General features: G+C 44.7%; 1 protein-coding gene across 1 annotated transcript in view; it reads left to right on the plus strand.

Moving 5' to 3' along the window:
• The first annotated feature begins 6,564 nt into the window (after positions 1-6,564).
• The window catches only part of LOC112462577 (transmembrane and TPR repeat-containing protein 1-like), a 120,446-nt gene continuing 110,862 nt past the window's right edge, over positions 6,565-16,148 (plus strand). The window contains exon 1 of the mRNA XM_025028444.1: positions 6,565-9,124. Within this exon, the coding sequence (XP_024884212.1) occupies positions 8,805-9,124 (320 nt within the window). The 5' untranslated portion in view covers positions 6,565-8,804. The remainder of the gene's footprint in view (positions 9,125-16,148) is intronic.

The raw sequence follows: 16,148 nt of genomic DNA on the forward strand, positions 1-16,148 counted from the left end.
AAAGATAGATCCGCAGAATACGTCGATCATCATTGCGGTAAACTTTCGTGACGTACGAATTTTTGCTGGAAGTAATATTTTTTTTATTGTTCTTGACAGTTATACATCTCGTAGAATTCTCCATTTAACATTTCGTTGCTTGGTTTGCCCCTCACCGAAGATAAATTATTGGCTTCAGACTCCGAGAAGTTGCTTCTAGAGGGAATCCGGCAAGAAAGAATAAAAGGGGTGCGAGTACTGAAGTTATAAATACGAAGTCGTGGAAAATTGGAAAAGTTTCGACTTAGTGCGCGGTGCATCGACGGTTTTCTCTGCGACTATCGTTGATATGTCGCCGACCAATCGTTAAAGGCGATAACCGGACGGCGTTATCGCGGGAAGAAAAATTTCCATCGGTTATCGCGGTGTCCCAGGTCCCATTACTTCCAGACGGCTGCAAAAGCCGTACATTTATTCGACCGGCCACTAATATATTCGTGTGATTTAAATTGCCTAATTTCCGTACATATTTTATAGATTTCGATGAATTATATAAAATCTACGTTTCTACATGAATTCGCTATTTATCGCATCCGAAGCGTAGGGTCGCATAAAGTTTTTGCACCATTTACTGGATTGAAGGTAGCACATGAAGGAAATTATACATATATATATGTATATACAGATAAGATTTCGGATATTCTGAAATATTAATTTGAAGAAATTGCGTTTCCCCAAAAGATACGCAAAGACGGCGGCGAACGGGTTGCATAAATCATGATCGTACGTATATAATCGATGAAAACGATTTGGCGCGAGGAGACAGACAAGACCGCATATGCATCAAATTACATTGTTCTGTGTACATCAATCGTTCTCATTTTGCCATTTGATTTATCTTCATGTTACTTTAAGCTACGCTTTAAAATATTACATGTCGATCCCGTATTTTTCTGTCGCCCATTTGTATCTGCCCGCTCTCCCATGTAAATAATGTAAAACGAGCAAAATGTTTCGATCGGACGGAAATATGGCGGACGAAACGCATCTCGTAAACCGTTTTTGCAAGCCGTGCCCAGGCTCCATTCTGCTCGATCCTTTATGAAATGTTGATGCCGGTCGTCGTAAAATCCCAGAATTGAAAACGGACGAACTCTGTTGCGAGGTATAGTAATGCTCGCCTTTTACGCGCGCGAGCCGCGCTTACCCTCGTCCCGACACGATGATCCTCCCTTTGCAGATCATTAAAATATACTCGCGAACAGATTTCATTAATTCGTGATAAATTGATAATCGAATCCGCTTTGGCCATCGGCCGCGCCCGCTGACGTCCAATTCGTTACAGTCTCATTAACGTACGAGCTTTCCTGACTCCTGTAATTGATTTACGACTGCGTTCGAATTCCACGCTCCGCATTCCGTCCGAGTTATTATCGGCGCAGCTCGCAACGACCATTATATCCCGACCATCGCGCATCCGAAATTTCAGAACAAACTTGGTCGAAGATAATTCGACAAGTTTGCTGTAAGGCTAGCCTTAATCCGGTCCAGTCTAGCCCAGTCTTGTCCCCGTCCAGGAAGTCTCCCCCTCGCATAATCCACTCTACCTCTCTCGCTCCGCTATCATGTATCCCGGTGACGGCTCTCTCCGCCAAATCTTCTCGCGTCGCTAAGCCACTGATCGGAGATTGCGGCGTCGCCCAGACGCCCACAGCTCGCGAGGTACTTAACACCGAAACCAATCGCAAGGAAACCGTGAATTTATTACGCCGAATTCGGCGTATCCTTGTTTGGTCAGCTCTCGAGAAGCCAAAATCACTTGCATCGGGAGCGCGCCGTTTGCACGCGCGTAAGCCACCTCGTAAGCTCCGCCGTCGAAAGCCGTCCGAACGCGATCGGTCCTTCACGTCCGATCCGTTTACCGATGCGATTATATTGATCGACCGTGTGCTGTGCCGGGCCGTGCCGCCGTGTCCGTGTAGAGTGTAGACGGGATCCGAACGCAAAAAATTCCACGCAGATCTGCTCTCTCGCCTCGGAACGAAAATGTGATCTCACGGAGAGACTTATAGTGACGGCATTATTTCGACATGAAAAGTAGAGCGCGCTTTTTCGCATTTGGAGCTAATCCCGTGTAACTCTTTTCTAGTGTCCTTCTTTCTGAATCAAGTCGCGCGCGCGAATAAGCTCGTAATTAAAATCGTACTTGGTCGTTCGCGTGTGTTTCTTCACCGGGACACGAACACGTTCTGCGAAAATTTCAGCTGACGCGGAGATATCTCTTCTCGTTACATCTACCTGGCCATCTTCGTAGATCCTCTTTTATCCGCCTTTCGTTTGTAAGTCGCATCGCAGCGCAGATTGTCCTTTGGTGATTTACTCGTTTGACACTTTGAACAGCATTGAGTATTAGATCCATATTATAATATTACCATTTCACGTACACAAACAACTTACTAGGATATAGTTTAGTTAGTTTAGTAAATTAATAATATAGAATACGTTATTAATCCCAGCAATATACTAATTTATTAGCATGATCTTTGCATATGTAACATGTCAAATTTTGTTCTTATTAATAAAGCAATAGTTGAAAAAAATTCCCATTAAAAGCTAAAATACGCGACAGAGTCAGAAGTTGCCGCGGTATTCAACGAAAGCGTGCAATTAGTAAGCTCCTAGCGTGATAACTTGAAATGTTACGTAATATTTCCACGTATTGTGCAAGAATTCTCTCTCTCTCTCTTTCTCTCGTCACTCGGGCATTTAAGGGGCAGGGCCCGAGGGGTAGGGCGAAGCCTGAAACTCTACGCTCGAAATCATTCCAAGTTTCCCGTGTACCATGAAGGGTGTCGGGTGGCGGGGCAAGATCCCGATTACGTTCTACCTTGCTCAGTCGACGAGATTCCTCCGACAGTTGTAGTCTCGGGAACGTCTACGCCCTTCTCTCGTAAGTCCGCGATTCCGTCTACAGATGGACCGCGCAAAGACGAGAGAGAGAGGAAGAACGTGAGAGACCGTAAAGAGAGGTGCTTTCTCGAGGCATGCGGGAATGGCGAAATTCGTCCGGATTTCGGCCGTTCGTTCGTTTCGCCAAGAATCCTCGTCAATGCGTCCTCCTCGCGAACGCGAATCGTTACCGGAGATTGCTCTCTCCTCACGGAGCCGGTGACCGGATACGGAACGGTCACCGGCACGAAGCACGCCGAGTTTCGCGGCGAATTTGACAATTTGCGCACGTGCGCACATGGTCGCGTGCACGTAAGCCCGCACGACACTGAGCCCGATTCTCCACGTTCTGTGCAGTCGCCCGTGTGTATTCTACATATATAGCGTTGCTCGAGTGCATTAATTAAATACATTCCTCCCCGACGGCGTTTCGTGCACGTCATTCTCCGACCGACCGACCGAATGTCCACCACCTTTGATTGTCCGCCGAGTTCCTATTGTGGCAACCAAAACTGTCTCTCTGTCGCACGAAATCTCGTGGGTATCCGTCCGCGTGGCGAGAATGGTTTTGATGAAGCTGCGTCGTCCGAGTTCATTAGCGGCGTTAACAGGCCTTCGTACCTTCTGTCCGGACCGTGGTTCTGTTTCAAGTAACCGGTCGTCAATTTTCGCTAATGTATCAACATCGCGGTTTCGAACGACGCTGTCCGCAATCGCAGTGGAATCGTTCGTACTCCGAGCTCGTACGCGAGCTACCGTTTGCACGCTCCTTCGTGTCTCGTGTTCGCGTGTCCCGCGTTACGTACGAATTATAGGCATTATTTCTCTCGCGTCGGTTCGCATTTAAGATTTCCCGCCGATCGATACGGCGGGGTACCTATAGCAGGGTATCCGCGCGGCTAACATGTGATTCCTCGCAGCAACATTGCGCTTTCGAGTCCAAGATTACTTATCTCGTGCCGAGAGAGCCAAAATATTTCGCAAGATGAAGATAACTGGGTCGATTTCACGATTCGACGATAAAATAGGCAAACAGCGGGACGTATAACGAGACTAGAAGCAATGAAAATTTAAATAAGAAGCCGGCGCGGCGGAGACAATCAGATTGTGTGTCTGAGCTGTTTTTATACCACTGTGCAAGAATACGAAGCGCGTTTGTTCGTCGTTTGCTATTGGTTGATTTTTATACTTTCGGCAGAGAGACAGAGAGAGAAGAAGGCAGACAATTGCTCGATACGCCGCGCCGACTGCGTTTTAATAAATGAAAACGCACGAGAGGAGCAAAGCGAACGTAGACGAGAGGCGCACTGCCTTTATCTTTATTTCAGATGAAGTCGTTTCGCGTGCTTCTTTCCTTCTTGCCCTCGGGCAAGTCCACGAAGGGAGTCGCGCACGTATTGCGGTCGCCCTTACTTATAGGACACCGACACCTTTTCACGGTCGTTGGCAGACCTTGCTCTCCTGGGGCGTCGGCGGCGCCGTCGGTTAGGTGCATTATTAAATACGGTCAGACGATGGCAAGCGTTAACCGGATGTAACGAAGTAGGCAGCGCGCGTGAGACATAGGTAGCGAGCGAGCGAGCGAGCGAAGTCGCTGAATATTCAGGCGCAACTAGCGTCTGAACACTATATTTCAGTGCCGTCTACAGACGTTTGTTCCGCGACTATAAGTTTCCAGTTAGAAACTTCCTCGGCAGAGCATAAAACCAATTTATACTTCAACGGGAAGTCCACAAAGAAATAGCTTAAGCTCGCCGCAACGAAATCGTGTTGCTGGAACGGTCAGATCGATTCTTTACACGTTCTTCGAGCTCGCGTGATAAGTATTGAGTAATCTGCGGAGGACTGAGATATCGCATTCTCAAACAAATCAGGAAAAACGGGTAAAACGGAAAAATGTGAGAAAACGGGAAAATAGCATTTAGGATATCGCAAACACATTTGACATTCGAACCCAAAGAGAATAAAGATCATAAGTGCGAATAAAGTAATTATCGCGAATCGCCATTATCCTCTTTTGCGGCGATAAAAATTCGTTAGAAGTCACGTGGGACCAGTTCTCCGCATTCCTCCGACGCTTTGGATGCGAAGAACCATTAACGTGACACGTAAGTGGCGTTTTTCGTTCTATAAGGCCGTAATTAAAAATTCTTGTGTAGTTTGAAAGTGGATTCATACGGAAGTTCAGCGTGCTGGCGGACGGTGGACTAAAGTTCCACGCTCGCCTGCGAATCGTGACACTGACGGCTACTCGGCGCCATCGAACTAAATGATCATTAATTGCGAGCTCCGGGTACATTATGCGAATTACTTGAGCGACAGCCATGTCGCTAATATTAAGTTCCTCGGTAGAAGAATGCCGGTATCTCGCTCAATTATAACTTTCTACGAAACTTGCTTATTAGTGACATGAAAAATTCAGATCTATCTTTGCCACTTTATGTTGATATATCTGTTATTTGATAGTCTCAAGATAAGTTAGCCCCATCAGAATCTTATTAAAAGCGGAATAAAAATAGAAACTAATAAAGTAGGATTTAATCTGTCTCCATATTAATTTTATAAAAGCTTTATCTGCTCCTGCTTTTAAAATGATATTTGAAAATTTAATTGTCATTTTAATTGTTATTTCAAAAATTTGAAAAATAATTTGATAGGTTTTTAATGAAATGATTTTAAACGAAATCGTTGTTCGTTTACAAGTGTTATATGTAGAAATCTTGTTGTATACATTTATGCATAAATTATTACGTAAATTGTTGTTACATTTATATTTCAGCCGTTTTATTTGTGATAATGATTTCAAACAATAATTAAAATTATACGATAACAATGTCTTGATACGATGTAATTTCAATTTGATATATATTCGTGGTTGTGATGGCGCAATAGCCAAATTGAATTGTACAATGCAGCATCACTTTGCCACCACGGGCTCGTTACTGTATCATCATTGTCGGTAACGAGCTCGTATCGTCATTACGTTCACTGATTCGCGAGCCGTGATCCGTTGTATTGTTAGATGCGAGATATTCCCGGAGAGAAATACAAGGTAATAAATAATTGCTCGGTGCCGTCTTTGTTATCTTGTTCGTAAGATTCGATACAAACGCTTAACTACATAACGCGTAACGTAGAAATCTCGTTAATGGCTTCAATTTAATTAAAATGAGCTACAAGTACTGGAAGTAGAAATGTAAAATGAAACAATTGGAAAGGTCGAATAAAATAATATTATATTTCTGTAATAAAATTAACAATTATTGCGTTTGCTATGATTTATTATAATAATTATTAAGTAAAAGTTCTCGTATTATTTTAAGGCAGTTTATAAGAGCTATTTTATTTTAGCGTTAAAAAGCCATTACATTATCGTGCTCGTGCCCAATAGTCCTAGCTTTGACTACTTAAACTTAGTGTAGCTTTGAGGGAAGACCTGTTTTGGCAGGTAAACTATGGGTAAACAACATGACGTCAGTGGAATCCAAGGTTGAGCAGGTGCTGGCAAACGGGAAAGAAGAAGAAAGGGAAGGTGCGCGAGGATGCAGGCAGGAGGGAAACCCTCGGGGGTGGCTCGTGCGCGGGCGCGGCTTTGCGGGTCAGAGTGCGTCGGGTATATAACCGGGCGGATGCCGTCGTCCCTTAGTCTCGCGCTTATCGTCGTCGTGACGACCCGCTCGAGCTCGACACCGATGTCGTTTTCGTGATCTGTGACGTTCCGATGTGCGGTGCGTACCGATCTGCACACCGTGTCAATCGGCAAGGTGCCCGATATCAGATTACAAGCCCTCGGGAGGTAATTACGTTTATTCCACCTGAATAAGCAAGAAACCGCGTAGCTGCTACCTCCGATAATATCACCGATCAGTGGAGGAATTAATATTTTTACCTCCGCGATCGCATTTGAGCGTCTTTGATACGAATCGTATGCTATTACGCGATTTAACTGAAGTCAGAAAAGTTACAAAAACAATTGGAAAAAAGCGGTACCATATTTTTCAAGTGTAATATTACGGTAAATTCAAACGGGATCGGAGCTATCAAATACCTCTAATTAAAAATAATAATTTTCTACCACACGGAATTCTCTCGTTTCTCTAACAATCATTCAACACAATTTGGCGCGGTTGAACAGGACGAATGCTGAGGAACATTTACTAGTTACCACTACTAGCTACTTGAATGCCAAGTGTATGCCCGACTTTTATCTCGAGGTGACATCTCGCCGGAAGCAAGCAGCAAGAACCACACTAGTGAGATCGTCGGAACGTCAGAAGTTCAACCCTAGTTCTCGCACGCCAGGATCGGAGAAAAAAATCGTCGTGACACCTGTCCAAAGATTGAATTCGACGGAGCGGAAGGTAAAGTCGAAGGAAGACGAGGAACAAGAAGAAGCGCCCAAGTGGCAGCGTCGCTAGTGGAGAGAGATAGGAAAGTGGTAGCGAGAGAAGCAGGAGGTCGGCGGGAGGTGAAGGCGCTGCCGCGGAGGATTCCAAGCCGTGCCCCCCGGCAAGATACGAGCCGCTTATACTTGTATAGCTACGTACACAGTAAAATTGTGGCGATGAAGGAACCCTGGCTACGAGTATCTGGGTCATGCAACCGTCCTCTCGGTGTTGCAGCCTGTTCTCCATAATTCTGCGAAATTTCCCCGATGCAGCAAAAAAGTAGAGATCATCGTTGACCGAAAGAGTTCTCACTCTTGAAGCGCACGAGAGATCCGCGAATACAGGACGATAAAAATAACAGCGAAATTGTTCGATCTTCCGTCGAGTAATCGCGTTGTGTTTGCCGTGGCGTTCCGCGAACGTTATGCTAAATGATAAGGGCACACAGAATATCGAGCGTTCAATTCAGAAGAAATGCACAACGCTGTGTTCTGTGTCAGCGTAATTGGAAATCCATTCGTAGAGTAAACGGATAAATATATATCGAATACGCGACCTGTTCCAGAACGAAGTTGCAACTTATAGGGCTGTCACGTTAATGTCACTTACGTCCGGCAGCGGTAAGTGAACTATAGACATATCGCGCTTTACTCTGCCGGGAGAATCCGTAATGATCCGCACGGATCAGTGATTTGCGGGCTGGAGAGCGGATCGATCCGATACCGGCCGCTGGCGCGGTAACGAGCTGTTACGTCGTTACGCGGTTACGTAAAAAGGATCCACTTAGATCCCCGCGGGAGCAATTGTCGAGGAAAGTCCACGCGAGGGCTATTATCTAAGTCCGTGAGCGATTCACACGCGGAACCCGCTGCCACCCTTCATCTGGAACACGCTTGAGTCGGTCGACCCGATAAATAATGAACTCCCGCAGTCATTTGTCAAGCTCACCGTGGGACAAACGAATGTTCATCGGGGTAACGTCGTCGTCGGCCTAAATGGGTGAGATCAACGCAAGGCACCGGCTAGCACCGTGACATTTCGCGTCGCTTTGCCGTTACGCAAGCGTTACGCAAGAATCATGTCCCTTTGACTCAACCGAGAACAGGTAAATCAAACGGTATATAAGCGATCGGCCTTTACGATTTGTCTGCTCGCAAAGCTATATTGACGAAACGAACACAGAAGGGTGGAATGCCGAGGTTCGTGAATTGAAATGGTGCTTAGTAACGATCCTTAAGCGCTGAAAGGACGCAGGTACGCTTTTCGATCGTGAACTCTCACCTGAGCGTTCGCCCTAGAAATGCGAGAGTCATCTGATTCCGATCGCGATCAGTGCAGTCATCCCGGGCAGTACGATCAATCGCGCAGGAGATAACGGTGCCCGAAAATACGGCTCGCGACTTCATGACAGTGCTTGCGCATCGGGCTCGCGGACGAACGAACGTGGAGAGCTTATCTTGTACGTGGTAGCAAGCAACGCCAAGCAACATGAGGCGACGGAACAACGGTTACTTCTGCCAAACGTCATCGGTCAAGAGGAATGGCCGCGGTGGATGCAACGAAACTGAGGCGAACGAGCCACCGGGATGGTGCATCTACGCGGCGGTCGCGCTCGTCGCGGTCGGCTGTTATCTCAATGCGCTCGACTGCGACTTCGTGCACGATGACATACCGGCGGTGGTGAGGAACAGGGACGTGATCGGCGAGGCGTCGTGGAGCAGCGTGCTCAACGACGATTTCTGGGGTACACCGATGGAAAGCATCAATAGTCACAAGAGCTATCGACCTTTCACCACTCTGACGTTTCGGTGAGCCAATATTTCTCTCACATTTATCGAGCTCTTTGTTGGACTGTTTGTCTGAGAATTAGATAAAGGATTGACCTGGTTAGTTTCAATCGAAAAGCTTTATGGCAATAACCGGTAATACCGCGATGGGAAATCGAATTACTTTACTGTCGTGCGAAATTATTTATACTTTTATTCAGATCTGTATTTTCAACGAGGATTGGATATTTGTTCCGCTATTTTTAGGTATTATTACGTTTTGATTTAATCTGTCTTTTCTCTTTCCTTCTTGCGGCTCGTTTATCAAAACTGGTCCTTCAGGACAATCCGTTAAATAGAAAAGTGAATACGATTCGGTGCACGGTCGTATCCGTCCGGATGAAATAAGACGGCAAGAAATTGTCTCGAGAAACGTGTCTGGTTGCCTGACGTTCCAAGCACATGGCACGACCACGTAGCTCGCAAGCACCGGCGGCCTCCTTGCCGTTCTTACCGGGACATCCCGGATCTCGTATATATGTACGTGTATACGGGAAGGTACGTACCTATATATGTACCTTCATATATACGTACGCGTGTAGATACATAGCCGTATATAGGTATCCCATGCAATCGGAGATGCACCTTATGGTCGTACCACTAAGGACGGATCGGCAAGAACCGTTCTCTGACCACGACGGAAGCGACCGAGCATACGGTGGGGTGTGCAGGAACGTGTCGTGTAGAGCACACGAAACTTCCACCCTGCCTCCCCGCACCCCCTCCCCCTCCCTCCGACCATCTACCTTCCTGCCCGCTTTCTGCCCGCCGATTTGATGCATGGATACCAGTTTGCCACTCCACGTGCAATACTGCATATTGGCTGGTATTGGACGATCCATCACGCCGCAAGACACCGGCACATCGCTCATCCACCCTTAACGCTCCAGATGCTGTTGCCAACTTCGACGAGGTGTGCGGGCGCGAAACGTGGCGCGCGGGCGGGACGGGTCGAGAAAAGGGAGCAGCCGGGCGTAAGGGCGAGGGCATAAACGCCTCCACGTTTCGCGCGTTATCGGAAGTGGAACGCATCCATAATCCCCCGGGGGCGCGGAGACGCCGGCGCCGCGGCGCGCCGCGAACCACATTCGTCTCGTCGAGAAGACGAGACTTTAACGATCCGGATCGCCACTGACGCGCGGGAACGTGCTTTTATATCGCACGCGCGCGCGCGCGGGTTGAGGCGATACCCTCCCGGTATCTCTTATTGTTGCCGCCACTCGATTCGAGCGAGGCGGGGGAGAGTGGTTTATGCGCGTGCGAAAAATGCGTCGCTTATGCTGACATGCGGTTGAAAGGATAAGCGAAGATTTATGTGTCAGCCGTTTAAGGCGAGAGTTGTCTACATTCTACAATATTGGACGGTTGATGTATCGTTACTTTCGTCGTTCATTTGACGCGAGGGGCGCGTCAAATATACAGCGCGAGCAAATTACGAGTCTCTATCTTGGTTAATAATCTATTCCTCTAGCATTTTATTGCGTCTGCAATATCATGCACGAGTAGCCGCGAAAAAGAGGAAATCGAATTCGAACACGCTGGATTTTCTCTGATCGTCGGTAGCTCGCACCGATAATTCTTTCTATGCTATAGCAATCGTACTTTGCATTCGTCGGTGGCAGGTGGAAAGCTTTGGACAATTCCCAGTGCATGTATGCTCCATGCTTCATCCTTCTCGCGGCGTGTCTCTTTTCACCGCCCGTTCTCTTTATTGCCACGAAACTCTGACGGCGCACACGGTATGCCGCTTTGAGAATTCGAGTTCTCGGATGAAAATGCGCCGGGGCGACCTCAAAAGTCCAGAGTGCATTCGTGGCAGTTGACCCAACGCCTTCCGCATGGACCGCTCCAAAGTTTCCGAGAGATTCCCGGGCATTTCCTCGAAGCAGTCATCGTATTCTGCTGTGTTCGCGTATATATACGTTTTATACGTTTTATCTCGTCTATATCATCGTGTAGCGTACAACGGGTCCCGGCTACGCCCGAGCCACAGACTGATAGACGTGAGCAATTTTGTACTCAACGTGTGTGGCATATCATTTCGTAGATCGCATCAGCGATCGTTCTCCCTGCGCTTAATTCGCGTGTTTGATCGCTTTGCCGACGTTTTTGACGCGACGGGTGCTAATTGAGATGATATCAGCCGCGCGCGCACGGCGTACCTTATCGCGAAGGGATATTTGGAAACCAGTTACTATTACCGGTTATTTGCAGTCCGCGGAATCGTGCGGGCACGTATTTGATAGGAAAAATGGGATTTCATGCAAGTTGTACGTGTTTCAACTACTTCGTTTCGGCCGGAAATAATTTACGGGTGCGGTCGAGCGTGAGTCTTCGCCCCGGCAAATGAATAACGCAGAGAGCTCGCCGAGCGATTCGTTTCCACGTTTTGCGAGAGGGCCGAGCTTCACGGGTTGACGATCATGTTAGATCATTACGTCCGCAAATAGACTGCGGAATACGCTCCAGATAGTCCGATAAAGGAGAAAGCCTCGGATAAAATCAGGTGACGCCTTATTACACCGGCTGAGAGAGCATACAGGTGTCTAATAATACGCAACGCTCGCGCTTATCGGGATTGCGTCCAAATTGGGTGCTCTAATGCGAAGCCCGATATTTATGAAACGCGATTAAACGCGGGATACGCGGAGCGCGCGAGGTGACTATCGCCTTCGATTAAAGCTAAGAAAATTAGGGTGGTCTGATGTAAAATTGTGGCGTGTGCCTCCTACCGCGTTAAAGTCCGGTATACGCGCGCGAGAGCGATTATTGAAGCTCCGCAAACATTAAATTTATCTATCCAATTAACGCGGCATACTCGTTCACGGGATATAACGTTATTTACGTGCAGTTCAATTAAGAGAAATCTTCCTGTCCTCGGTGCGCGCGGCGGAATATTCGCGCTTCTCTATTATGTTCTTCTCCAGCGGATTTATCAACGCATCCAGTGTACTTTGATAATACACATCGCACACACTCACACACGCTCACGCTCACCAAAGCCTTTGTACTTGTACAATGACGATCGATCGATATAATCGCGTTCGTCGCAAGTTGGAACTTATATCGTTTCCCCGGAGATTCTTCTTTGTCTCGTCACTTGTGGCCACGAGTACGGCGCGCTTTGCGGCGAGATCGTGGCCAAAAACCGTGACGGTGAATATCCACTGATTTTTCCGCGATAGCCGGCGGCCACAAAGCGTCATCTGAATTTGATCATCTCCGTTTGGTTTGTCTGTATTGGAATAATCCGTGAATGCTGCTATCTCTGCTTGCTAAAAGTCTCTCTTTTATGTCGTGTTTTTTATATCTCACTATTTATTCTCAGATATTAAATGGCATCAACTGGAAAAGCCATCTCGCGAATAACATTGGCTAATGGATCGTTTAAGATCTCCTCATAAACGATGTCTCTTATTGGCTCGTTGACGCGGTTGTTAGCATTTTACTGGCATTAAATCACGATCAGCGACTAAGTCCGTTAGGCGTTAGCCGGTGATTTATGAGTCGGCCGACAGTGGCAATGGGCCACGCTTTGCGGCCGTCTCCTGTGAGGGAATAATTATTATTAAATTACTTGACCAGGACGCGCAACGTGGTGGAATCTCGTTCCGCGGCGCTACTGACACGCATGAATGATTGCGCGCTGCAAGCTCTAATTTAGACGTGTGATATAACTTTGCGTTGCGCGGCACGTACGCCTCGCATTCGATTACGCCACGATCTGTCGACTATGATATTATATTTCATTTAGTCTTGTGATTAACTCTCATTATCGAGACAGATATCGGAATTTCATATTACTATCATCAATACTTGATCTATCAACAATGCAGCAAAGTAATGGCACATTTCTTTTGATGCGTAGAGAAGTAGAGACATGTATTTGCCGTCAAGACGAAAATATGCTTTAAAGTAGTGATAAGAAATATAATGTGACTATTTAAATATCACATATCGTTATCTTCATGCTAAAAATATACATGCAAATATGCCAGTTTTCAAGTCTGATTGCATTTTATATATTCAAAGCTTATATACTAAATATTTAAATTTATGTAAACAAATATTATCTATTCACGAGAGAGATTTTGCAAAGTGAAAAATTTATATTTATATAATAAAGATAAATATAATTTGATATAAAATTGATACATTTTTTTAGATAAACAGTCAAATTTTTTTGGCTAAGAAAAATTGGATTTCTCATCATATTATTACCATCTAATCTGGCTATACTACTAATGCGACATTGCATTTATGTATACGAGCGACAGATAAAAATCGTGTAGATATCAATGTGTGTACGCTGACTCGCGGCTTGATACATATACAATGATACGCTTGTATTTCGACATGAGTTCAAGGGAGAGATATCTCATCTGAGCGCACTTCAAAAGTGGGCATTTCGACATTCAAGTGTATCGCGTTTCCTTCTGGTGTTCTTCGTTCATGACGAATAGAAGTTCTTCCCGTTTTATTTGAGTTATTCAGGCAGGATAGTTTCATGAGCGAACTCTTCAGTCCAAGTGCATTCAGGCTGTACTTGCACCGTCGACGTGAGGAAGGGACAGTTCTAGTTTCAAACGCGACAAGAATATGCTATTTTATATATATATCTATGAACGTTCTTTCAATCCGATCGTGGCCGAGAAACCCGGAGCGCGCATTTGTCTTCTCCGAGATGTATCACTTCCGTTTATTGGATCGGCGAACTTTGAGTTGTAACAGGCTATGTTACATACAAGAAGAGGATGAGATTTCGTAAATCCGAAAAGAAGAAAGCAGATCCACCGTTGCATTTTCAGTTCCACGAACGTTCAATAGTATATGTATACATATTCTTCTATTATAAATCATATTATCAAACCAGTCAGATTCATGTGTGACTAGAAGTATTTTTGTTGACTACATTTACATTGTAAAAACGTTTCAAGTTGAAAAAGCTCGTTAAAAATCATTTCATTTTTCGCAGTTTCCGTGAAGTGTGGTCTTGGGGCTTTTAATGCTACGGATGATATCTATTCCGACATCTCCGCGACGTTCTATATAACGCTACGCTCATTTGGGCGTGAAGCTCATTTTCGACGTGGCGAGCGTTATAATATTTCCCTTCGATTAATCGTACAATCAACGTGCGCCATTAAATTTTCGTCATTTGATAAAGCGTGGCCCCGTGATCGAGAAACGGCGGATTAATCAGGTGCAAAGGTACAGGTGGTAGAAAAGATAATTCGCTTCCGCATGGACGCGTCATTGGGTTCTGGCGCGTTGGCTGCCCCTATATCACTGCACTTCGTGCCGCGCAGTGATTCATCTAGAGCATTTCGTGACTTGTACCAGAAGCGTGCCGTGAGCAAGCGCTGTAAACTCGTCCACTCGATGGTGCACGTATATTAAAGAACACTTTTCCCGGTGCGCGTGCCCGGAGTATGCACAGGAGAGTGTGGTACTTCGTGGTTTGAACACTTTATTGCGCTGTTATATAGACACGCATAATTTTCATTGACCCCAATAGACCGCGCGAAAACGACCAATGCTCCGGCGAACTTGAGAGAATTAATTAATGACTATAGTTGCCTCTCGATCTCCTCATCGAAACTCTCATTATCAACATTGAAATTAATCATTGTTTAAACTTTCTTCTTTAACTAATTAAGCGGGGACACAATACGATTATCGAATAAAATTGTCTAGAAATGTAGGTCAAACTCGCGGAAACCTATCATTTTATTAGTACTTTTTTGCAGAATAGATATAACGATTTTCGGAAATTATAAACTTTATTTATCAATTATCGGGTTATCAGGAATTCGTTTACCAACAAATAGGTGTATTAAAAATGATTTAAAAATGTTGTTTACATAGTAGGTTTATTTATTGGAAATATAATATAAAGAAGATTAGTTAAATACGGTGAATAGTGTGGTAATTAATTACATGACTTCAAAATAGCTCTTGCGAACTGCGCCGGCTTTAAATGTGCGTGTACACACATAGTCTGACAGAGTTATGGAACAGGGTGCTTTGCAGCCTCCTCCGCTAGATAGTTAATTACTTAATTACGTCGTTGTAATTAGTTCACAGTTCCAAAGTCGGGCATGCCATAGTTACCTGATTGACGTATCACCATAACAATAAATCGCTTCTTTATATATGTGAATATATAAAGTGAAAGTTGTGTGAGCGTGTATGTTTGACATTACATGCTGATAAGTTTCGGAAACGTTAATTTTTACTTGTGTATGAATAGAATTGTTTCACTTAAATTTAATTTTCTATTTAGTATGGTATATTATATATTTTGGGGGATTTTTTTAAATTATAAAAATTTAACTGTGTGTGTGTGTGTGTGCGTGTGTAGTTATTATTTTAACTATTATATAGAGTATGAAAATCTTCAAATATTGAATTTATAAATAAAAATTTATTAATGGAAAATTGATGTACTTTAAAGAATTTTATTTACGATACTTATAACCAACTCTCTTGGGCATAACGGATAAGGCCAAATAACTTTACTTGCTCGAGTCAATTTCAAGCAACACCCCGAGGCTTTTAACTTTCTAAGTTTCAATGCAAAGAGTTCAATTACTTGCTTTTGTATGGCACAAGAATGCGACATCTAAGAAAGAGAGACGTAAGATAAGCTATGACACCTTCTATAAACGAGTTTGTACATCCAGACACGATGCCAAAAAGCATGACGCAATTTCAAAGTAAATTCGTGCGATGCGGCAAATTGTCCGAGATAGGCATTAACGGAAATAACGAAAAGAAGTTAAAATTCATGCATGAATATTTGAAATATGTTACGTTTTCATTACATAAGAATTACTTTTACATTTCCATTCTTTCAATGAAATAATTAATTAAGTAATTCATGAAGGATCAATTAACATTCCCCTAGTTAGTGTTACATGATATGTTTGGCGTATAGTTTAATATTATAATTAGAGGTGCTCTAAGACACACACACACACACACACACACACACACACACACA

This window comes from Temnothorax curvispinosus, unplaced genomic scaffold (genome assembly GCF_003070985.1).
Source record: "Temnothorax curvispinosus isolate PA1 unplaced genomic scaffold, ASM307098v1 QBEX01012529.1, whole genome shotgun sequence".
Classification (NCBI taxonomy): domain Eukaryota; kingdom Metazoa; phylum Arthropoda; class Insecta; order Hymenoptera; family Formicidae; genus Temnothorax; species Temnothorax curvispinosus.